This window comes from Canis lupus, chromosome 26 (assembly GCF_003254725.2).
Source record: "Canis lupus dingo isolate Sandy chromosome 26, ASM325472v2, whole genome shotgun sequence".
Taxonomy (NCBI): Eukaryota; Metazoa; Chordata; class Mammalia; order Carnivora; family Canidae; genus Canis; species Canis lupus.
The window spans coordinates 6,598,434-6,620,588 of NC_064268.1; the positions used below are offsets into that span (position 1 = coordinate 6,598,434).

At 51.6% G+C, this 22,155-nt stretch overlaps 1 protein-coding gene and 1 long non-coding RNA gene across 12 annotated transcripts; one reads left to right on the top strand and one right to left on the bottom strand.

The window, feature by feature from the left end:
• Nucleotides 1–4,046: 4,046 nt before the first annotated feature.
• On the bottom strand, nucleotides 4,047–14,513 carry LOC118352383 (uncharacterized). 3 transcript variants are annotated; one of them, XR_007406090.1, is made up of 4 exons: nucleotides 14,361–14,501; nucleotides 13,287–13,615; nucleotides 5,170–5,300; nucleotides 4,047–4,213 (listed from the first exon to the last, which is right to left on the bottom strand). It is a non-coding gene; the product is annotated as an uncharacterized LOC118352383 (long non-coding RNA). The 3 variants fall into 3 exon arrangements; XR_004809423.2 differs by lacking the exon at nucleotides 5,170–5,300 and having other exon boundaries at nucleotides 4,051–4,213; XR_007406089.1 differs by lacking the exons at nucleotides 4,047–4,213; nucleotides 5,170–5,300 and having other exon boundaries at nucleotides 13,182–13,615; nucleotides 14,361–14,513.
• Nucleotides 8,472–19,348, top strand: CDK2AP1 (cyclin dependent kinase 2 associated protein 1). 9 transcript variants are annotated; one of them, XR_004809422.2, is made up of 5 exons: nucleotides 11,245–12,051; nucleotides 13,717–13,814; nucleotides 15,331–15,457; nucleotides 18,540–18,701; nucleotides 19,204–19,348. XR_004809422.2 is itself a non-coding variant. In XM_025473698.3 (4 exons), the coding sequence occupies exons 2-4, from the start codon at nucleotides 13,746–13,748 to the stop codon at nucleotides 18,605–18,607; spliced, it is 264 nt and encodes an 87-aa protein (XP_025329483.2). In that variant the 5' UTR covers nucleotides 8,472–8,529; nucleotides 13,717–13,745; the 3' UTR covers nucleotides 18,608–19,348. The 9 variants fall into 9 exon arrangements, 8 of the variants coding, with proteins under 8 accessions (XP_025329483.2, XP_048957523.1, XP_025329485.1 ...); XM_025473698.3 differs by lacking the exon at nucleotides 11,245–12,051 and adding an exon at nucleotides 8,472–8,529 and having other exon boundaries at nucleotides 18,540–19,348; XM_049101566.1 differs by lacking the exon at nucleotides 11,245–12,051 and adding an exon at nucleotides 8,601–8,628 and having other exon boundaries at nucleotides 18,540–19,348.
• Nucleotides 19,349–22,155: the final 2,807 nt, after the last annotated feature.

Consider the following 22,155-nt stretch of genomic DNA (forward strand, 5'->3'; position numbering starts at 1 on the left):
ACTCAACTAGTTTCTTAAATCAGTGGTCTCCAAACTTTTTAGTCACATAATTAGTTTTTTTTTTTTCTGGAGTGCCTGGGTGGCTCAGTTGTCTAAGCATCCAACTCTTGATTTCGGCTCAGGTCATGATCTCAGAGTTGTTAGATCAAGTCCCACATCAGGCTCCAAGCTGGGCGTGGACCCTGCTTAAGATTCTATCCATCTGGGAAGCCCCGGTGGCTCAGTGGTTTAGCGCCGCCATCAGCCCGGGGTGTGATTCTGGAGACCTGGGATGGAGTCCCACATCGGGCTCCCTGCATGGAGCCTGCTTCTCCCTCTGTGTCTCTGCCTCTCTCTCTCTCTCTCTCTCTCTCTCTCTCTCTTTCTCATGAATAAATAAATAAAATCTTAAAAAAAAATCCTCTCCCTGCCTTTCTCTCTTTTCAAAAGATTTTTTTTTTTCTTCTGAGCATACCTCTACTGTTTATTAGGTTATTTGTAAGTTCTGTGTGTACTGCTGTGGGTTTTTTTAAGATTATATTTATTTGAGAGACAGCACAAGCAGGGGGTGGGGGCAAAAGGGGAGGCAGACTTCTTGCTGAGAGGAGATCCTTTTTTAAAAAAAAAAAAAGATTTTTATTTATTCATCAGAGAGAGAGAGAAGCAGAGACACAGGCAGAGGGAGAAGCAGACTCCACTCAAGGAGCCCCATCTGGGACTCGATCCTGGGACCACAGGATCATGCCCTGAGCCGAAGGCATATGCTCAATCGCTGAGCTACCCAGGTGTCCCTGAGCAGAGATCCTGATGTGGGGCTCGATCCCAGGACTCCAGGATCATGACCTGAGCCAAAGGCAGACGCTCAAAAGACTGAGCCACCCAGGCTCACCGGCGCTGTTTTTATAATATGTACACAGTAAATCCCACATAAATAGAATTTCTAATATTCCCCCAGTCCTATGAGTACCCCTACTTTCACCTGGGTCAGGTACACCCCACTTTGAGCAGACAATGGAAATGGCTCCAAAACAGTGCAAAGGCCTTTCTGGGCTGATGAAAATTAGAGAAGATTGCCTGTGTGTTGTCTCTCTGCCTTCTTACGATGTTAGTTTCCAGAATTTTTAGAGCCCTGTCCCATCAAACATCCCTAATCTTGCAGATGAGACCAAGGCCCACGGAGGTTAAACAAGCTGTCTGAAGCTTACGGAGAAGTATATGGTGGATCCAGAGCCAAAACTTTGTCTCCTGATCTAATGCTAACCTGATCTAATGCTAACCTTTTCTATCAGGCTCTCTGGTCTCCTTGGTTCATCTGTCCTCCCTGGCAAGCCAATCTGTGAAATACCCAATAAACTAATAAGGAACGATTCTAGATCATTCTTTTTCTTTTTTTTAAGATTTTATTTATTTATTCATGAGAAACAGAGAGGCAGAGACATAGGCAGAGGGAGAAGCAGGCTCCATGCATGGGGGAGCCCGATGTGGGACTCGATCCCTGGATACCGGAATCATGCCCTGAGCTGAAGGCAGACGCTCAATCACTGAACCATCCAGGCATCCCTCATTCTAGATCATTCTAAAACCACTTATTAAAAAGTGCTTATTTGGGGTGCATGGGTGGCTCATTCGGTTGAGAGTATGACTTTTGGTTTAGGCTCTAGTCACAATTTCACGGTCCTGGGATACGGCCCCGTGTCAGGCTATGCACTCAGTACAGTCTGCTTGGGGATTCACTCTCTCTCTCCCTTTTCCTTTGCCCCTCTCCTGCTCGCTGTCTCTTTTTCAAATAAGTAAATCTTTTTTTTTTTTTTTCTTAAAGATGCTTATTTGAGTTGCATCACAGACATTTTCTTAGTGGAGTCACTAGGAATGTTTGTTTCCCTTCCAGGGGTTTTAACTCAGTCCCAGAAGGAAGAGAGTAGGGCAGCCCAGGTGGCTCAGTGGTTTAGCACCACCTTCAGCCCAGGGCCGGATCCTGGAGTCCTGGGATCAAGTCCCACATCAGGCTCCATTCAGGGAGCCTCTGCCTGTGTCTCTGCCTCTCTCTGTCCCTCTGTCTTTCATGAATAAATAAATAAAATCTTTAAAAAAGGGCAGCCCCCGTGGCACAGTAGTTTAGAGCCTCCTGCAGCCTGGGGTGTGATCCTGGAGACCAGGGATCGAGTCCCACGTCGGGCTCCCTGCATGGAACCTGCTTCTCCCTCTGCCTGTGTCTCTGCCTCTCTCTCTGTGTCTCTATGAATGAATGAATGAATAAATAAATAAATAAATAAATATCTTTTAAAAAAGAGCGGAAAAAGGGAAAAATCTAGATCCTTGTAGAAGCCTGTTGTGGTGTGTTGAATGGTGACCTAAAAGATAAGTCTACCTGGAATCATTAAATGTGACCTTCTAGAGGGGGAAAGTCTTTGCAGAGGTAATTAAGGATCTCAAGATGAGAGCATCCTACAATGCCAAGTGTTACTAGAAGAGAAGGCAAGTAGGAAGGCCGTATGAAGACAGATATCAGAGTGATGCAGCCACAAGCCAAGAGACACTTGGAGCTGCCAGCAGCTGGGAGACCAGAGGATTCTTCCCTAGAGCCTTGGAGGAAGCATGGGCCTGCCAACACCTTCATTTCAGGTTTCTGGCCTCCAGAACTGTAAGACAATAAATTTCTGTTGTTTTAAGCCAACAAATTCCTGGTAGTTTATGGGATCCTGAGGACACTAACACCTCTGTTATAGGAAGTGAGCTGTGAGCAAAAAGAAAGATAAGAAAAAGAAAAAAAAGAAAGATAAGAGCTGGAGCCCTTCCTGCAGAGGGGAACTGATCGCACTTTGTCTCATTTCTAGGACCACGTTGAAGCCATTTATTAAATGTTCAGTGTGCCCAACTAGAACATTCAAGGATGCAGTTCTTTTCTTCGGGAAGCTCAGACTTATGATGGAGACAGACCTGATTAAATGCAATCATAGTACGCATTAATAGAGGGCACCCTTCCAGGGAAGACTTCTCTGAGGTGGGGATAGCTGAACTTGGTTTTGATGGATGAGCAGGAGTTTGCCAACTGGAGTATAAAGGCAAGTTTAGTGTAATGAAGTCTTAGGTGTGGGGATGAACAAGAACCAGGCTCACAATCCAGTCTGGCCTGAAGAATAAGAAATAATAGGAGGGCAGCCCTGGTGGCTCAGCGGTGCCACTTTCAGCTTGGGGTATGATCCTGGGGACCTGGGATCAGGTCCTGAGTTGGGCTCCCTGCATGGAGCCTGCTTCTCCCTCTGCCTGTGTCTCTGCCTCTCTCTGTCATGAATAAATAAATAAAATTAAAAAAAAATAGTAGGAGGTGAGGAGTGAGGTAATGACTCCGATGTAGTGGAGTAAAGGGCGATAGATAGCTAAATGTGGTTCCCATATCTAAAACAGTAATTTTCATGAGAGCAAGGGGATTGTCTTCCTTTGCTGACCCTAGAATACTGTCTGACACTTAGAAGACTCTAAACAAATATTTGTTAAACAGAAGGGGGGAGGGAGCCCTGGGTGGTTCAGCGGTTGAGCATCTGCCTTTGGCTCAGGGGTTGATCCTGAGTCCAGGGATCGAGTCCCGCATCCGGCTTTCGCAAGGAGCTTGCTTCCCTCTGCCTATGTCTCTGCCTCTCTCTGTGTGTCTCTCATGAATAAATAAATAAAATATTTTTTAAAAACGAATGGAAGGAGGGAAAATCCCACATGATCTTCTCACTAGATGCAAAAAACATTTGATAAAATCCAAACTCTCATGATAAAAACACTCCAGAACAAACTAGTAGTAGATGGGAAAGTCCTCCTCTTGATAAAGGGCATCTGTGAAAAGCCCATAGTGAACATCATGCTTAATGGTGAAACACTGAAATCTTTACCCCTCAATCATGAACAAGACAAGGATGTCCGCTCTCACCACCTCTACCCAAACTGTCCTTGAGGTTCTAGTCACGGCAATTAGGCAAGAAACAGAAATAAAAGACATCCTATTTGGAAAGGAAGAAGTAAAACTCTTTACAGATGACATGATCTTATATAACAAAGTCTTTTTTTTTTTTTTTAAAGATTTTATTTAGGAGTGCCTGGGTGGCTCAGTTGGTTAGGTATCTGCCTTTGTCTAGATACGTGGTCTCCAGGGTCCTGGGATAGAGCCCTGCATTGGGCTCTCTGCTCAATGAGGAGCCTGCTTCTCCCTCTCCCTCTCCCTGCTGCTCTGCCTGCTTGTGCTCACTCTCTGTCAAATAAATAAATAAGTAAATAAATAAATAAGCTTTAAAAATGAAGATTTTACTTATTTTTTTTAAAAGATTTTATTTACTTATTCATGAGAGATGCACAGAGAGAGGCAGAGACATAGGCAGAGGGAGAAGCAGGTTCCCTGCAGGGAGCCTGATGTGGGACTCGATCACAGAATCCAGGATCACGCCCTGAGCCCAAGGCAGACGCTCAACCACTGAGCCACCCAGGTATCCCTGATTTTACTTATTTTAGAGAGTGAGCAAGTGAGTGAGCACAGTCGGGGAGTGGAGGTGGGAGGGGCAGAGAGAGAATCACAAGCCGACTCTGCGCTAAGCAGAGTCTGACATGAGGCTCAATCTCACAATCTTGAGATCATGACCTGAGTGAGACCGAGAGTCAGATGCTCAACCAACTGTGCCACCCAGGCACCCCATTTTTTAAAGTAGGTTCCAGGCCCAACATGGGGCTTGAAATCAGGACCTGAGATTGCTCTACTGACTGAGCCACCCAGGGACCACTATATACAGAAAATCCTAAAGATCCCTGGGTGGCGCAGCGGTTTGGCGCCTGCCTTTGGCCCAGGGCGCGATCCTGGAGACCCGGGATCGAATCCCACGTCGGGCTCCCTGTGCATGGAGCCTGCTTCTCCCTCTGCCTCTCTCTCTCTCTCTCTCTGTATGACTATCATAAATAAATAAATAAATAATTTAAAAAAAAAAAAAAAAGAAAGAAACCACATACAGGGACTCCTGGGTGGCTCAGTGGTTGAGCATCTGCCTTTGGCTCAGGGTGTGATCCCAGAGTCCCGAGATCGAGTCCCACATCGGGCTCCCTGCATGGAGCCTGCTTCTCCCTCTGCCTGTGTCTCTGCCTCTCTCTCTCTCTGTGTGTGCATGTGTGTCTCTCATTAATAAATAAAGTCTTAAAAAAAAAAAAAAAGAAACCACATACAGTGATGCCTGGGCGGCTCAGCTTCTACTTTTGGCTCAGGGTGTGATCCTGGGGTCCTCGGATGGAGTCCCACATAGGGCTCCCTGCCGGGAGCTTACTTCTTCCTCTGCCTCTGGCTTCTTTCTGTATGTCTCTCATGAATAAATAAATAAAACCTTAAAAAAATTCTTATAACTTAAGAAAAAGAAATCTCAATTGAAATACAGACTAGGGTACTTGGCTGTCTCAGATTGTGGAGCATGTGGCTCTTGATCTTGGGGTTGTAAGTTTGAGCCCCAGGTTGGGGTATAAAGATTACCTAAATATAAAATCTTAAAAAAAAAAGAACAGGGGATCCTGAGTGGCTCAGCAGTTTAGCGCCTGTCTTCGGCCCAGGGCATGATTCTGGAGTCCTGGGATCGAGTCCCACGTCGGGCTCCCTGCATGGAGCCTGCTTCTCCCTCTGCCTCTCTCTCTCTTTCTCTCTCTGTATTGCATGAATAGATAGATAGATAGATAGATAGATAGATAGATAGAGTCTTTTAAAAAATAAAAATAAAAAAAGAACATAAAAAATGGCCAAAGAATCAGAATAGATATACCTCCAAAGATCTGCAAATGACTAGGAAACACATGGGAAGGTGCTGAACATCACTATTTATTAGGGAAATGCAATTCAAAACCATGAGATATCAATTCACATCCACTAGGATGCCAATTCCCCAAACAGACAAACAACAAAAAAAAAATATAATAAAAATGTTGGCGACCATGTGGAGAAATTGGAACATTTTTACATCACCAGTAGGAATGTAAAATGGTACAGCCACAAAGGAAAGCAGTTTGTTTCGCAAAAAGTGAAACAGAGTTACTATATGCCCTAGCAATTCAATTCCTGGGTATAGATCCCAAAGGATTAAAAATATGTTCACATTAAAAACCTGCACACCCATGTTCATAGCAGTACTATTCACAATAGCCAAAAAGTGGAAATAACCCAGGTGCCCCTCAAAGGGTGGATGGATAAATAAAATGCAGTCTATCCATACAATGGAATATTATTCAGCCATAAAAAGGAACAAAGTACCGATACGTATTATGGCATGGATGAGCCCCGAAAACATGCTAAGTGAAAGAAGCCAGGCACAAAAGCTCACATATTGTTTAATTCTATTATATGAGGGACGCCTCGGTGGCCCAGCAGTTGAGCCTCTGCCTTCATGCCCAGGGTGTGATTCTGGAGTCCCGGGATCGAGCTAGATATGTATATATATCGACTTGATCCAATCCTGGAACTCCAGGATCACACTTTGGGCATGAAGGCAGGCGCTCAACCCCTGGGCCACCCAGGCATCCCAGAATAGGTAAATGCATAGACAGAATGTAGAGTAGCAGTTGCCTAAAGCTAGGAGTAACTGCATATTTTAAAAGTGCACATTTTAGGGCAGCCCCGGTGGCCCAGCGGTTTAGCGCTGCCTGCAGCCCAGGGCGTTATCCTGGAGACCCTGGATCGAGTCCCACGTCGGGCTCCCTGCATGGAGCCTGCTTCTCCCTCTGCCTGTGTCTCTGCCTCTCTCTGTGTGTGTCTCTCATGAATAAATAAATAATCTTAAAAGAAATCAGTATCCAAAGACAACAGCCCAGACCATTTGTAGGAGGTATGGGGCAGGTCGCTGAGATTCTGATGGTTGCATCAAGGAAACCCAGGTCCAGGCAAATAGCTAATGGGTGGAGCCACAGTTAGGTGTGTCGGCCTTATGAGCTCTCTGCTTGCAGCTTCTAGTCCTACGCTGTCCAATAGGAAAACCACTAGCTCTTGGGGCTATTGCACACTTGGTAAGTGGCTAGTCTGAATTAAGATGTGCTGTGAGTGAGTGTGCAATGCACACTTGGCTTTGAAGACTGTAGGACGAAAAGAATATAAAGTATCTCAATTTCTTTCTGTTCATTATATATTGAGATCATACTGTTGATATATTGTATTAAATAGATCGATTTTGCCAGTTTTTTTTACTTTCTAAACTACTAAAAAATTTAAAATTACGTATAGGGCTCACTTTTATATTTCTATTGGACAATGCTACTCTAGAGTATTTGAGCCCCTGGGGCATTGTAGGAGAGCTTGGTATTAATTCATTCACAAAATAAAATTTGACTGGCATCCTTGGCTGAGCAAGCCTAAAGCTGATCACTGGTAGTTCTGCTTAAGCTGGGAAGGGGTTTATCACCTGTACTTCCTTTATTCTATTTTATTTATTCATGAGAGACAGAGAGAATGAGAGGCAGAGACACAGGCAGAGGGAGAATCGGGGTCCACGCAGGGAGCCCAATGTGGGACTTGATCCCCGCACCCCGGGATCACACCCTGGGCCGAAGGCAGGTGCCAAACTGCTGAGCCACCCAGGGATCCCCCATATCTTTTGTATTTTGACAAGCTTTACTATTTAAGTGGAACTCCAAGAAAAGTTACCTTCAAAAGCTTAGTCATCTAATCAAAGTCATATATTTGCTGATATGTCTCAGTCAGACCTGAGGATGGGCGGGAGGGGTGGGGGTGGAAGGAGCATAGAAAATTGTAATGCTAGGCTCTGGGATGGCTCAGCCAGTTGAGTGGCCAACTCTTGGTTTCCACTCAGGCCATGATTTCAGGGTTGTGAGACGGAGCTGCACATTGAGCTCCGCACTCAGCAGTCTGCCTGTCACTCTCCCTCTGCTCCTCCCCCCCCCCACTTGTGCTCTCTCTCAAATAAATAAAATCTTTAAAAAAGGCAGGGGGCGGGGGTAGCACCTGGGTGGCTCAGTGGTTGAGCATCTGCCTTCTGCTCAGGTGGTGATCCCAGAGTCCTGGGATGGAGTCCCGCATCCCGCGCGGGCAGCTGGGAGCCTGCTTCTCCCTCTGCCTATGTCTCTGCCTCTCCGAGACTCTCATGAATACATAAAATCTTTTTTTTAAAAAAATTGTAATGCAAACATCAGGAGAGTAGAAACTTGGTCAAGTTCATTCTCCTATCCTTGGCGCCTGGACGGGTGCCAGGCACGAAGTAGTAGCTTCTTACATATCTGAAGGAGTTAAGAGGTAGAGTTCCGTGGATACAAGAGTGAATTAATTTTCCAGGGAAGAGGCCTTTGGCTTTTGTAAATCTCTAAGGAGCCTCGTAGGCCCCCGAGGGGTTAAAAAAAAGAAACAAACACAACAACAACAACAACAACAACCGCCACCACCACCACCACCACCAAAACCCGCTTAATCCAGACAGGGACACGAAATTTATTTGAAATCCATGCCGAGCATTGGTTGTTCTTATTCTGGGGACTGGCCAGACCTCGGCATCTGGAATGATCTACGTGCTCAAAAATACCAGTCGCCACCATTTTCTCCAGGTACTTTTCCATCCCTGCCCCCACAGTCCAGGGGGAAAAAAAGTGATTCTGAAACCCCACCTGGCCATTCAGAAGAGAGAGGGGGCAAGGGACGAAGCGGTGAGACGGCGAGTCCGCGGGCGCAGAGCCCCGAGGAAGGGCCCACGAGGGCCGCGGGCGCCGCCGGACCCAGCCCCCCAAACTTTGCCAAGTTGCGGGCGCCGAGCGCGGCCCGAGGCGCGGGGCGCGGCCGCGGGCGGAGCCGCCCCCTGACGCCGGGCCGCCCCCTCCCGGCCCGGGCCGGCCCCGCTGGCTCCGCTCAAAGTTTGCGGCCGCCCCTGCGCCCGCCCGCCCGATGTATGGGTGATATACTGCAGCGGTGTCAGGGTGAGGGACGGCCATATTTGCCGGTGCGGCCCGAGCCGTCAACAACAAAAAGTGCGCGGGAGCGCGGCGGGAGCACGGACGGGCGCCCGGACGCGGGGGCCGCCTCGCCGCCGCCCGGCCTCGCCGCCGCCTCGCCGCCGCCCCCGCGGGCCTGGCCCCGGCGCCCCTGCGCGCCCCGCCGCTCGCGGGGATGTCTTACAAACCGAACTTGGCCGCGCACATGCCCGCCGCCTCCCTCAGCGCCGGTGAGTGAGTGCGCCCCGCGGCCCGCGCGCGCCGCGCCCCGAGTGCCGCCAAGTTGGGGGCCGGCGCGCCCGGCCCGGCCCGGCGCTCGGGGGCCCGCGGCGGCCGGGGGCGCCGGGCGGCGGGTCCCGGCCCGGGGCAGCGCGGCCGCCGCCGCCATGATCCCGGCGCCCGCGCCGCCAAAGTTCGCGGGGGCGCCCGGGGCCGCGGCGGGGCTCGGCGGGGGCCGGGGGCGCGGGCGGGCGCCGGGGGCCCCCCACGCCGGCGGCCGAGGGCTCGCGGGGAGCGCGGCGGGCGAGGGCGGGGGAGGCTTTTCTCTGCTTGTTCCTCCGGCTCTGGGCGGCTCGGCGAGGGCCCCTGCCGGCGGGAGTCGGGAGCAGCCGGGCCACGCCGCGAGCGGGGCGCGGGGCGCCCTTGGGGAGCGGGGCGCGGGGCGCGGGCCCGGGCGGGGGGCGGCCGCCGGGGGCGTGCGAGCGGGGCCCGGCCGGGCGGGGGCCGGGCGGGGGCGGGGCGGGGTGGCGAGCGGGCGGGCTGCGGGCCGCGGGCGCCCTGAGGGCGCGGGGCCGCCGGGGTCAGCGCCTGCGGGGGACCCGGTCGCCGGCGGGGGCTCGGGCGCCGCAGCCTCAGCCTCAGCCTCAGCCTCAGCCTCAGCCGCAGCCGCAGCCTCAGCCGCCGCCGCCGCCGCCGCCGCCGTGCCCAGAGCGCCGCCCGCCCGAGGTCCTCAGCGCGCGCCGACTGACAGAAGTTGAGGGCACCGGGGCTCGGGCGCCGCGGGCAGTGGCGGGCGCGTTCCAGCCCAGACCCCGCGCCCCGGAGCCCCCGCCTCTGGGCTTGGAAGCCCCTCCGCGGGAGCCGGGCTGCAGGGGCGTCCTCTCCCTTCCCGGGGGCTGGAGCCCGGCGAGCCCAGGAAACTCCTCCCGAAGTTGTCAGCCAGCTTCAATCCGTGCCCAGGGGCCTGCCCCAGGGATCAGGGAGGCCTGCGTGGGGGGGACGCGAGACGGCGACGTTAGGCGGGACCGGCGTCGCCCCTAGCCCGGCTCTCCCTGCCTCAGACGCTGCGCTGGAAATAGACTTCCAGGGAGCCAGCGCGCCGGAGGGGGAGGGGAGAGGCCTTGTGGGGGAGGGGATTGGCCTTGCTGGTCAGAAATGCCACGTTGGCAGTTGGCCGCAAGTTTTGGGCCTTGTCTCCAAACGGTAACTCCATAATCCCAAAAATCTGAAGAGGGACCCAGAAAAAAAAAAAAAAGTATATATATATATATATATATATATATAATGTATGTATTTTAACTTACTGGGACACAGATTTGGGGGTTGGAAAGAGTTAAGATTCAGGGTGCCGGTGAGGGTATAGTTGAATTCGTTAAATTTGGGATCAGCGTGCCAAGAACACACAGCCACTATTTTCTCACATGTTCTCACCACCTCCTTTGGGGTCTGCAGACCTTACAGAGAGGCAGACTTTGTGGCCCAGGTAGGATTTCTCCTTGCCTGCTTCATCTGTCTCTGAGGTGGGCAGAGTGGAAGGTCTTCCTGCCAGCCTGGACACGCTGGAGATCTCAGGCCTGGCCTGGTATAGTGGAGGCAGGTGCCCTACGCTGGGACCTTTGGGGATTGGGGTCAAGTGACAGGGGCACCCACTCAGGACCCCTGAAGCCCTGTTCTGGCTGGCTGGCACCTGCGCATGGGTTTTCTTCTATGGTGATTTCCAGGAGTACTGCTGAGGTCCCCAGAAGCTGGTGGGTTTTTTGGAGGGGGGCTGTGCCCCTCCCCACGGACCCTTTACAAAGCCCCAATCTCCCCCTGCCATTTGCATCCAAGATGGACTCTGCGCTGCCGCTCCTCAGGCTTCCTTGTCATCATCCCTCACGCCCTCCAGCCCTGCCTCCTGCTCGCGGGTTGCCAAGCCGCGGCCTGGCCGGCGGTGGCAGTGGCGGAGTTAGACAAAGCCCCCGCCTCCCCGCCGGAGAGCACACCCCCCCCCAGGCGCCCCAAGTGGCGGGAAGGCCGCCAGCTCCCCAGGCCCAGGCCGCTCTTTGTCTGGCGTGGGGGCGGGGAGCTGCGCCTGGCCCCAGGAGCTGCTGGCCTCTGCCAATCCCTCCCTCGGCTCAGGCCCTCCCTGGTCCCTGCACACTGCGTGCATTGTCTGTGATGCTCAGAGACTGTCGTGCTCACGCCCAGTCTGGTTTTCTCCCTGGCCTCCTGCAGCCTCATGCTCTGGCCCTCCCTGTGTCTGCCGAAGTGCGTGGGCATGAGTAGAACTCAGGGCCCTTCTGCCATCTCTCTCCAGGGCCACATCTCCCCCCCGCCTTTTCAACAAAGAGTAAGGGACTGGCACTGACACGGAATTGGGGTCACCTACCACATCACATGGTGATGGGAAAGGCAAGCCCCGAGCTATTACCCGACCCAAACCAGGAGATTTCTCCTCCCTCTCCCTTGGCCTCGCAAGACCTAACCCTTGCCCCATGGAAGAGTGGGATGTAGGCCTTTAGACATTGTGTTGGGAATCATTGCCCCAAACAGATAGAGAAACTGAGGCCCAGAGAGGGAAGGGCCTCATCCAAGGTCACACAGCCAGGAGTGGCACAGCCAGACCGCCTTCTGGTCCACGCCCTTGTCTGTAGGAGCTCAGATGGATGGGACTGGGAGGCAGGGAGGCAAGAAACCATGACAAGCAACAAGAGGTGAGGGCTAAGGATGGTGCAGGGAATGCACTCCTGAGTCCTGCTCCCCTCCTGCCTAGGAACTGGAATCTCCTAGACACTTTGGTGCTGTGCAGGGCTGCATACTCCTCCCCTGGTCTTGCATTCAGCAGCCTGGCCTTCCAGAGAGGTGTGATATCTTGGAGTGGTCAGGACTGGAACCCAGGTCTGGGGCTGCAAAGACCACATTCACTGCCCTCATCACAAGGTGCAGGGAGTTGGGGTCTGGCCGCTGTGGTGAGGGGTGCTTGGGGGGGCACCCACCCTGCTCCGTTCCTGTGCTCTGGCCACTGCACATCTGAGGTTGTTTTGGAGGGAGGTCACAGATGTGTTCCCAGTTCCTCCCCATGCTGACCAGTCTGCCCCTGCAGCACAGGTATATTCCCGTCCCCACTTCAAGGCCTGCTGTCTGTGCCTCAGAGTGCCCCAGGGGTGTGCCCACCTCCCAACTGGCAAAATCCAGTTGCCTCCCAGCTGGCAAAATCCCTGTTCCTGGCTGGGCACTCCCTATTTGATCCTAAACCTGGGCTCTGGGTTGGAGTGGGGGGAGGTGAGATCCATGACAGGCCCCGAAAGAAAGCAAGGAAGACATCTTGGGTACGAGCTGTCCCCAGCTCCTGGACAGAGGGATGGCTGTCGGGGTGCTAGCCTCTTCTGTGCCATGTGGCTCAGGGGAACACCCACCCTCGCCAGACTGTGTCTTTACAGTGAGGGGCTCCAGGGCTCCCCTAGGGCCCTTCCACTCCACCAGCCTGAGCTCCCGAGCCTCCTCCCTCCTTTTCCCCTCCCCTGCTCACACCAGATGAGCAGCTGGTCGGTTTGGCCAGCCTGGCACCAGCTGTCCATCCCCAGGGCCAAGTCTGCGTAGTCTGCCGTGTGCATGAGAGACCGTTTGGCTCTGGGGGCGGCAGGCAGAGGGGGAGCTGCTCCTCGACTGGGCGTGGAGGCAGGCGGGCGGCTGCTGAGGAGGGCTAGGTAAATTCTCCATGGTTACCGCTGTTTGTAATTCTGCAGGACATCCTCTACCCGCTAATGGCCACTTGGACGCCATTATGGGTCTGCAGGCTTCCAGCTACTGAGCTGGAGCCGGGAAATGCCCTGCTGGTGACTCCCCACCCCCATCCAAGAGACTCCATTCTTAGCCGGGCCCTGTCCCCATATGGTCCCTCACAGCTGAGGGACGGTGTGTCTGAGTGCAGTCCCTAAGCGGGGCCTTAGCCCTCCCCTCTTTGGATGTGATCCATCCAGGCGTAGAATCCGACAGTCGCCTCTTTGGAGGGCTGTAGAATCCCGTCGCCTCTTTGGAGGGGCTCAGGGAGATTGAGAGGCTCCTGAGGACCCCCCAGAGAGACTGATATATTTCAGATTCCTGACTTCGTGTCCAGTGAACCAATCTCTGGCCAGGGTTAGGTCTCAGATGCTCTGAACGCCCTGTCTTCTTACCGTATGCCTGGCAGAGATTTGGGCGGAGAGGATATGGAGCAGCCTCAGTAGCAGGTGGGCTCTTGTGGCAGTGATTTGGGTCCAGGTCATCCATCTCTGGGGAACGGGACCCCGAGAGAAGGGACTAGCAAGGATTAGGCCAAGAACAGCAGTAGACTTCATCGTTGCTACCAGTCCAGACTGCGCAGATGGGGAGGAGTTCTGTGATTGATGAGCGATGTCTGCCGTGATGGTGGATATGAAGAGCAGTGACCTGTTAGCTCCCTTTTACTATTGTCTGGGCTGAGCATCGGCCATCACCAAACAGAGGACAGGAGAGGGTCTCCGTCCTATGAAGACGAAAGGCTGCTGTTTGTTGTGGGTCCCAGGCAGGGGGTCTCTGCTCTGTGTACAACTATATGATCCCTGATGCTTTGGTTCTCCTCCACAGCTGGGAGTGTCCACCCGCCCTCCACCAGTATGGCCACATCCTCCCAGTACCGCCAGCTGCTGAGTGACTACGGGCCACCATCTCTAGGTTATACCCAGGTACAGCCTTGGGCGGGGATTGGGGGGCTCTGGGGCTGGTCTGGGCATGGAGGGGACATGCTTCTCACCCTCCAGGGAGGGGAGAGAGCTGGTGAGAACAACCAAGGAGTAGAGGTGATGGGATGAAACAGTGTCTGAACTTCCTGAAGCTCCGGCCCTGGGTGGTACATATTCAAGCCTTGAGGCATCAGAACAGAGGAGTGGCAGGGTGTTTCATGGGGACACCAAGAGATGGGGGACAGGGAGACCTGAGTGCCACAGGTCCTGTTGGGGCCACCACCCACATGTGTCCCTATGGTGGGGGGTGACGGGAGTCTCTGTACCGCATTCCTGAGGAAGTAAGGCCTGACCTGGGCCCTGGATCTGAGCCGGGGCAGAGGAGAGGGGAGCCCCGTTCCCACTCACTCCCCACAAGGTCACCACCCCAGCATAGAGGGGGACAGGACCCATCTCTTCCGGAGCCCAGATGGGCTTTGTCAGGAACTGGTGGCCCTGGAGCCAAGCTGCAGGGGGACTCTATACGGTTCTGCTACCTACAAGACTGACCCCTGCTTGGCAGCCTTGCAGAGATCTGTTCCTCACTGGCAAGTGGGGTCGGCACTGGCCCTGGCCTTACTGCCTGTCACGGGTGGAGGGACCCGGCCAGGCCCCCGCCTCAGTGCCTGCCAGCCTGTCCTGGGGTTCTCTGCCACAATTGGAACGTGGCCACCTTCTGAGGTTGCCATGGAGGCTGTCTCTGGGAGTGGGGGATGGCTGGCCATGCCCCACCAGGCCCTGCTGTCCCAGGAGCGGGAGCGCCAGAAGAAGCAGCGGTGGCGGGAAGACCACCAGGCCAAGAGGCGGCACTGGGAGGGCACTGAGGAGCTGGGCAAGGACAGGAGAAAGGCCCTGGAGGCCAGGAGACAGCGGCAACAGAGGAGGAAGGAGCAGGCGAGGGCCTTGTGGGGGGGCTGCGGGGACCCAGCCTCACTCATTGGGTGCATACTTGGGCCGTGGAGGGGGAGGGCTTATAGAAAAACAGGTTTTTTGGGGTGGGCCCTGCTGGCAGGGGGAGGATGGGTAAGTGGAAACACATTCTGTCCAGATGGTCTTTGGCAATTATTTATAGTTCTCCAGACCCCACGGTATGGCCCACAGCTTGTCCACTGTCATTCCCCTGGGATGGTGCATCCACCTGGATCCTAGGAAGCACCCAGTACTTGCTGAGACAAACCAGTCCTTTTACTCATTTAAGATGATTAAAACCTTCTGGAGGCTGCTAGTGGTTTCCTTGAGTGTAGGAGGACAGTAGAAAGGCCCAGGTTTCTGGTCAGTGGTTATTTCTCAGCGTGTGGCCGGTTCCAGCAGAGGCAGAAGCTCTGGGAACCTAGGCCAGGCTGCCCTGCCTCCAGCCACTGCCTCTCGGTGGGCTTCTCCCTGTGCCCTGCCCTCGCTGTGGCTGGCATGTGGTAGGGTCCTGACCGTGGCCTTAGGATCAGGATAGGGTTCAATCCATTTAAACTTCTTCTGATTTTAGGGAACTGGGAACAGCCAGGTACCCCAAAGCAAATATGCTGAGCTGCTGGCCATCATTGAAGAGTTGGGGAAAGAGATTAGACCCACCTATGCAGGGAGCAAGAGCGCCATGGAGAGACTAAAACGAGGTAAGTAGCGGGATCCAGACACCCCCTGCTGGGTGCTGCCTCCCTGCTGGGTGCTAACTGTTGTGAGAGGTTTCCAGAGGGGGGCGTGAATGCTCTATGCCCCGTGGGGCTCCTGTTTGGTTAATCTGTGGAAGCATCAGCAGGGGCAGGAATGGGCCGGTCATGGGGTGTAGACTGTCCTTGGGATCTGACGGGAAGGCTTTGCGTGCTCCTTGGGAAGGTCCATGGGCTTTAAGAACAGAATCTTTACAGGCCAGATCCTGTAGCTTTCTCTGTTGCTTGCTCTGCTCCTGTTGGCTGGTACTGGTCCCAGGGAGCCGCAGGAGGACAAATGCACCAGGCTTCCTTCTCTGAGTGGGTCAGGGACAAGAAGTAGCCAGGTCCTGGGTCCTGTGTTGCCCTCTGTTGTCAGCTCTTTGGAGCGGAGCCCAAGAGGCCAATGGGTCTATCTTAGTCTGGGAAGGGAGAGCAGGAACACTGAAATTCCTTCATGATTGAGGATGGAAGGGGGGGTAGGAATATGGTGTCACAGAAAACCAGTGACTCATGTGAAGATGTGACTGACCAGCTGATTCCAGGGGGAGGTGAAATCGGCTGCTACCTCAGGAAGTAAATGGGGTGGAGGGAAGAAGATGATTTCTGTTTTAGAAGGTGGCAATTCGGAGCAGCAGTGGCCTAGGTACGAATTTAATTTCAGAAAGGATCTGGCGTTTATTCAGAAGTTTGGAGAGGCAAGTCTGAAGTTAACCTGGGATGTAAAGAGGGGCTGCTGCGGAGGCTGTGACCCTACCGTGGTAGGCAAGGCTCCTGCCCATAGCAGTGGGCTTTGCTGCTGTTTACCAAGCTTTCATGGACAGATTGGCTGGCTGGCCGGGTGCTTTTACTCCTTTTACTGAGGAAGTAAGGCCTGACCTGGGGGAGGGGAGCTGACAGAGGCTGGACCCCGAGAGGGCTTGATAGAGGTGGGGTTAACCCCGACCCACCCCTGGGGGGCCGGTGGGCGTCACTCTGCATCTGGGCTGCTGTTTGGAGTCAGGGGAAGCAAGACAGTCCTGGCACCTGGAGTCATGGTTACCTGAGTGAGAACCCCTGGAAAGATGCTGGACCTTAGGACACCTGGGTGGCTCAGCAGTTGAGCGTCTGCCTTCGGCTCAGGGCGTGATCCTGGAGTCCCAGGATTGAGTCCCATATTGGACTCCTTGCATGGAGTCTGCTTCTGCTGTTTCTGCCTCTCTCTCTGTGTCTCTCATGAATAAGTAAATAAAATCTTTAAAAAAAATTTTAAAAAAAGGTACTGGACCTTGAAGTCGAACAGGCGATTTGCAGTCACCAAAAAGAACCAGTGGTTCAGGTTAGCCTATGGATATGTCTAATGACCACTCTGGGACATGTGTCCCATGAACAGCTGGTCACCCAGTCACACTAACTAGTAGCCAAGTACAAGTTAGCTAAGTTTATGTCCTAACAAGGTGAAGAAGAGTTGTAAAAGGTATGATGGACTCAGGTGCATTGTTGATAGGTCAGCAAACAGTAACTGGTAGGCCAAGAATGATTTTTAGTTTGTCGTTTTCTTTTTTAAAGATTTTATTTTTTCATGAGAGACACACAGAGAGAGGCAGAGACATAGGGAGAAGGAGAAGCAGGTTCTGCACTGGGAGCCCGATACAGGACTTGATCCCTGGACTCCAGGGTGATCACGCCTTTGGCTGAAGGCAGACGCTCAACCGCTGAGCCCACCAGGCGTCCTTGGTTTTTAGTTGTTAATGGTGGAAAATGATTTTGTGACAGGTGGAAATTATCTGAAATTCAAACTTAAGTGTTCATAAATAAAGGTTTATTGGAATATGGCCACACCCATTGCTTATATAATGGCTGCCTGAGTAGTTGTGACCGAGACCATGTGACCTGCAAAGCCTGAGATTTACTGTTTGGCCCTTTCCAGAAAAAAGTCTTCTGAAGCTCAGAGATAAGATTTGTGAGATGTGGATGCTTGCGTGACTTTGGGGATGTCATTCACAGTGCCCTCCGGCAGTCATCTCTTAGAGGGAATAGATTTTTGATATCTATTATTTATTTATTTTTAAAGATTTTATTTATTTATTCATGAGAGACACAGAGAGAGGCAGAGACACAGGCAGAGAGAGAAGCAGGTTCCATGCAGGGAGCCCGATGTGGGACTCGATCCGGGGACTCCAGGATCATGCCCTGGGCTGAAGGCAGGTGCTCAACCGCTGAGCCACCCAGGCGTCCCTGATGTCTATTAAAATGAGATAAGTATCTCATGGCGTTCACTAAAGGCCATGACAAAAAACAAAAAGAAAAAAACACAGCAAACAAACCCAACAACCAAACCAGAGATAAAATATGGGTAGGGGAGTAATAGAGCAGAAGATGCTCTATGCACCTGGAGGGCAACGTCCTAACGGATACGGTTGAACATAAATGAGCAGTCCTTTTTTTTTTTTTAAGATTTTATTTATTTGACAGGAAGTGAGAGCACAAGCAGGGGGAGCAGCAAAGGGAGAGGGAGAAGCAGGCTCCCAACCCAGCAGGGAGTCCAATGTGGGGCTCAATCCCAGGACCCCAGGGTTATAACCTGAGCTAAAGGCAGACACTTAACTGAGCCATGCAGGCACTCCTAGGTGAGCAGTCTTGCATCCTAACTGTGCAGCCTGGACATTGGACAAGCCCTTTCTAGAACTTAGAATATGAAGAAACCAGAGAAAAATATGATTTGAAGTCATGGACTCTGCAGAGTGGGTCCGGCCTAACGAAAGCGGATGGAGACACATCTTCCGTACTCTGACAGCATGACATGCAGAGAGAGCTTGCTGGTTGTCCCTTTGTGTGCAGGAAGGGATTGTTAGGGAGCCATGAAGAGGAGTTTTGGCTAGGAGGCAAGGGCCTTTCAGGAGGGACGAGATGCTGGTGTGTTTCCAAACCGCTGGAATCCCGGGGTGGTTTGGATGCAGGTCCTGAGTTCTTTCCAGGGCCAGGGTTTTTCAGCTGGGTTGTGAAGGGGGGCCCTCTTCCTCTTCTGGAATGGGTTCTGCTGGATGATTCTCAGCCTCTTCTCTTCCAGGCATCATTCACGCCAGAGGACTGGTTCGAGAGTGCTTGGCTGAGACGGAACGGAATGCCAGGTCCTAGCTGCCTATCAGCGTGGAAGGTTTTCCATCTTCTTCCAAGACCAGAAGTTACAGCTCATCTCCCATGTTCAGATGAAACTCTTGTTTTCAAAATGGTAACAGTTTGGTTTCTCCTTCCCGTGTCCCTCCCATGGTTCATGAGGCTCTGAGATTGAGAAATACTTTGCAGTTGACTAGGATTTACATTTATATAGGAATTACCCAGGGTTTTTTGTTTTTATTTTTATTTTTATTTTTTAAGCATTTTTATTTTTTTGTTTTCTTTTTTTTAAGCATTGAAAGATGCACGTAAAAGATCCCTATCTCACAGCAGATATCCCAGCTCCTTTCATCCTCTTTTTGGAGTACACTTAAGTTACTCAGATTGTTTTACATTATCTTTCATAAGCTAATACAACTCTGAGGGTTTTGTTTTGAGTGCATACGTTTGCCACATGGTGTGGATTCTGCTTAATGTAACTTCTTTTGAGCTTAATGAAGCATTTGCTTGCATGACTATTAGTGCTTTGAGGTCAATTTAAAAAATGCACAAGTTATAAATACAGAAGAAAGAGCAACCTACCAAACCTAACCTAACAAGAACTCCCCCTCCCCCAGCAAAATTTTCCTACTAAGACTGTGTGGATTTCAGTTCTGCTTTTCCTGTACGTTGATCCAAACATCTGGAAGAAAATGACTAAAACTGTTTGCATCTTTGTATGTATTTATTACTTGATGTAATAAAGCTTATTTTCATTAACAATTTGTATAATGTGTGGGTTCCTTAAATCCTTAAGTGGTATTATTTTTCAAGTGGTATTTTACTTATTTTATTTTACTAATTTATTTATTTGAGAGAGAGAGCATGCAAGAGAGAGAGCACAAGCAGGGGCGCACAAGAGGGAGAGGGAGAAACAGACTCCCCTCTGAGCAGAGAGCCTGATGCAGGACTCTGGCCCGGGACCCTGAGATCACAACCTGAGCTGCAGGCAGACACTTAACTGACTGAGCCACCCAGGTGCCCCTTAAGTGATAGTTTAAAAGACAGTTTCTCAGGGCACCTGGCTGGTTCAGTAGGTAGAGGGGCAACTTTTGATCTCGGGCTTGTAAGTTCAAGCCCCACCTTGGGTGCAGAGATTACTTAAAAATAAAATCTTTAAAAAATAAAAATAAAATCTTTAAAACAAAACAAACAAAAAACAGCTCCGATGAGATGGGAGCTCCCGGTCACAGAATGTTTGCCCACCTAGCTCCAGAAACCTGTTGTATGCAATGCTGTAACCACTGTGGGCTGAGGAAGGAACGGGTTTGCTTAAGTCAGAAGGCGGGGGTCACATGAGGCTGCATTCTGGTGCATTTTACTTGCAGCAGACTTAGTGTCACCAGGGGAGAAAACAAGAATGTCAGTGGTTTTGTCCACTGCCTGCCCACAACAAGGCCATTCTGAGCTTTCATGTGCTTATCTACCCTGGGAGCATTTCTGGGTGCAGGAGGCATGTGTTTCTCATGTGCAGCCACTAAAGTCCAGCTGGCTACATCTTGTGCTCACTGGAAGGATCCCCTGCTCTGGTTCTGGGGAAGAGCTGCTTGCGCTGATGTGTGGAGAACTCAAGTGCTGGTCCCCAGCAGCGCCTTCCAAAGGGATCTTGTGGTGGTTTTTACCACATTCCTTAGACACTAATCCCCAGGTGGTGAGGATTCACTGTGGTGAGTGGGCGACAGAAACAAATGAGGGAAGTGGTCAGTTTTGCAGGCAGGAGGTGAGGGCCCAGCCATAATAAGTCTAAGGGCTGCTAAGAGTCGGCTCTGAGGAGCAGGCTTGTCTGCATCTCTTTCACGCACCTCACAGCAAATCCCAAAAGGTACAAGAGAGGAGACAGATTGAAGCCTCTGTCCCTCCTGTCCATAGCTCCCAGAGTTCTCTTCCCACCCTTACCCACTTGTCATGGACCCTTCCAGGTGCTTGGCTACCTTCTAAGTGGAGGTCCACAGAGGGAAGGGTCCTGGATGCTGCGACCAGGTCTCCAGAGCCTTGCATGCAATGCTGGAACTTCTAATCCAGCTCACTCCAAGGTGAGAAGAGCCTTTGCTGGCTGCCTTAAAGGTAAATTTATTGGGACACATGCCCTGGGCATGTGGTCTGTGGCTGCAGAATGGGCTAGCTTTGCCTGCAGACCCTGTCTGACAGGGGCTGTCTCCCCTCAGAGTTTTTTTCCCCTACCTGTTTTATGGGTGAACACCTGATGTGTTCTGACAAGCCAAGCTATTACCCTGTGCCTAAAAACCCCAAACAATTGTCACAAATCAGGTTTCTGGAAACTCATAAATTGTAAATCAACATATAGGGAATGTCGTGGGTATTTTTTTAAAGTAGGTTCTACACCCAACATGGGACTCACGCTTATGACCCCAAGATCAAGAGTGGCCTGCTCTCCCTACTGAGCCAGTCAGGCGCCCATCTTCTGTCTTCACATCACAGAGGATACTTGGCAAAGCACAGTCTATTAAGTTAATGGGATAAACAGGCAGGTTACCATACTCACGTGTCTACTTTTCTCTGCCTTGTTTTTCTTTTATTCTTAGTCTGACATTAAGCTAAGGGATGTCTAAATATTGCTGAGCAATAACCTCCCAGCAGATGAATGGTGGCACTAAATGCCATAATGTGTATGTGGTTTTTTTCTTAAACATTTTATTTCTGAGGTGTCTGGGTGGCTCGGTTGGTTAAGCATCTGCCTTCGACTCACCTCATGATCCCAGGGTCCCAAGATTGAGCCCCACATTGGGCTCTTTGCTCTATGGGGAGTCTGCTTCTCCCTCTCTCTGCCCCTCTCCCTGCTTGTGCTCTCTCTCAAATAAATAAAATGATTGAAAAACAAAGATTTTAAGTAATTTACACCCAATGTGGGGCTTGAACTCACAACCCTGAGATCAAGAGTTCCACACTCCACTGATTGAGCCAGCTAAGCATTCCAAAAATGCCACTAATGTTTGACTCCATTCCAGTTTTCTTTTTTTTTTTTTTAATTTTTATTTATTTATGATAGTCACACAGAGAGAGAGAGAGGCAGAGACACAGGCAGAGGGAGAAGCAGGCTCCATGCACCGGGAGCCCGACGTGGGACTCGATCCCGGGTCTCCAGGATCGCGCCCTGGGCCAAAGGCAGGCGCCAAACTGCTGCGCCACCCAGGGATCCCTCCATTCCAGTTTTCAAAAAAAAGAAAAAAGAAAAAGAAAAAAAGACCTTCCTTAGTAATGCTTTTTTCAAAAAAGTTTTTTTTTTTTTTTAAAGTTTTATTTTTAACCTTTGGTAATAAAGCAAGATACAATCATACAAATAGGTAGTTTAACAAAGTACGGTGACATCCTTCTAATTACTGCCCAGGTCCAGAAAGAACTTTGTCAGCCATCCATGGCTCCTCCAAGTGTCCTATCATGACGACCCCTTTTTATTTTTATTTTTTTAGACAGTACATGAGCATGAGCAGGACAGGTTGGGGGCGGGAGGGAGGCAGAGAGAGAGAGAATCAAGCAGACTCCACGCCCAGCATGGAGTCCAACTTGGGGGC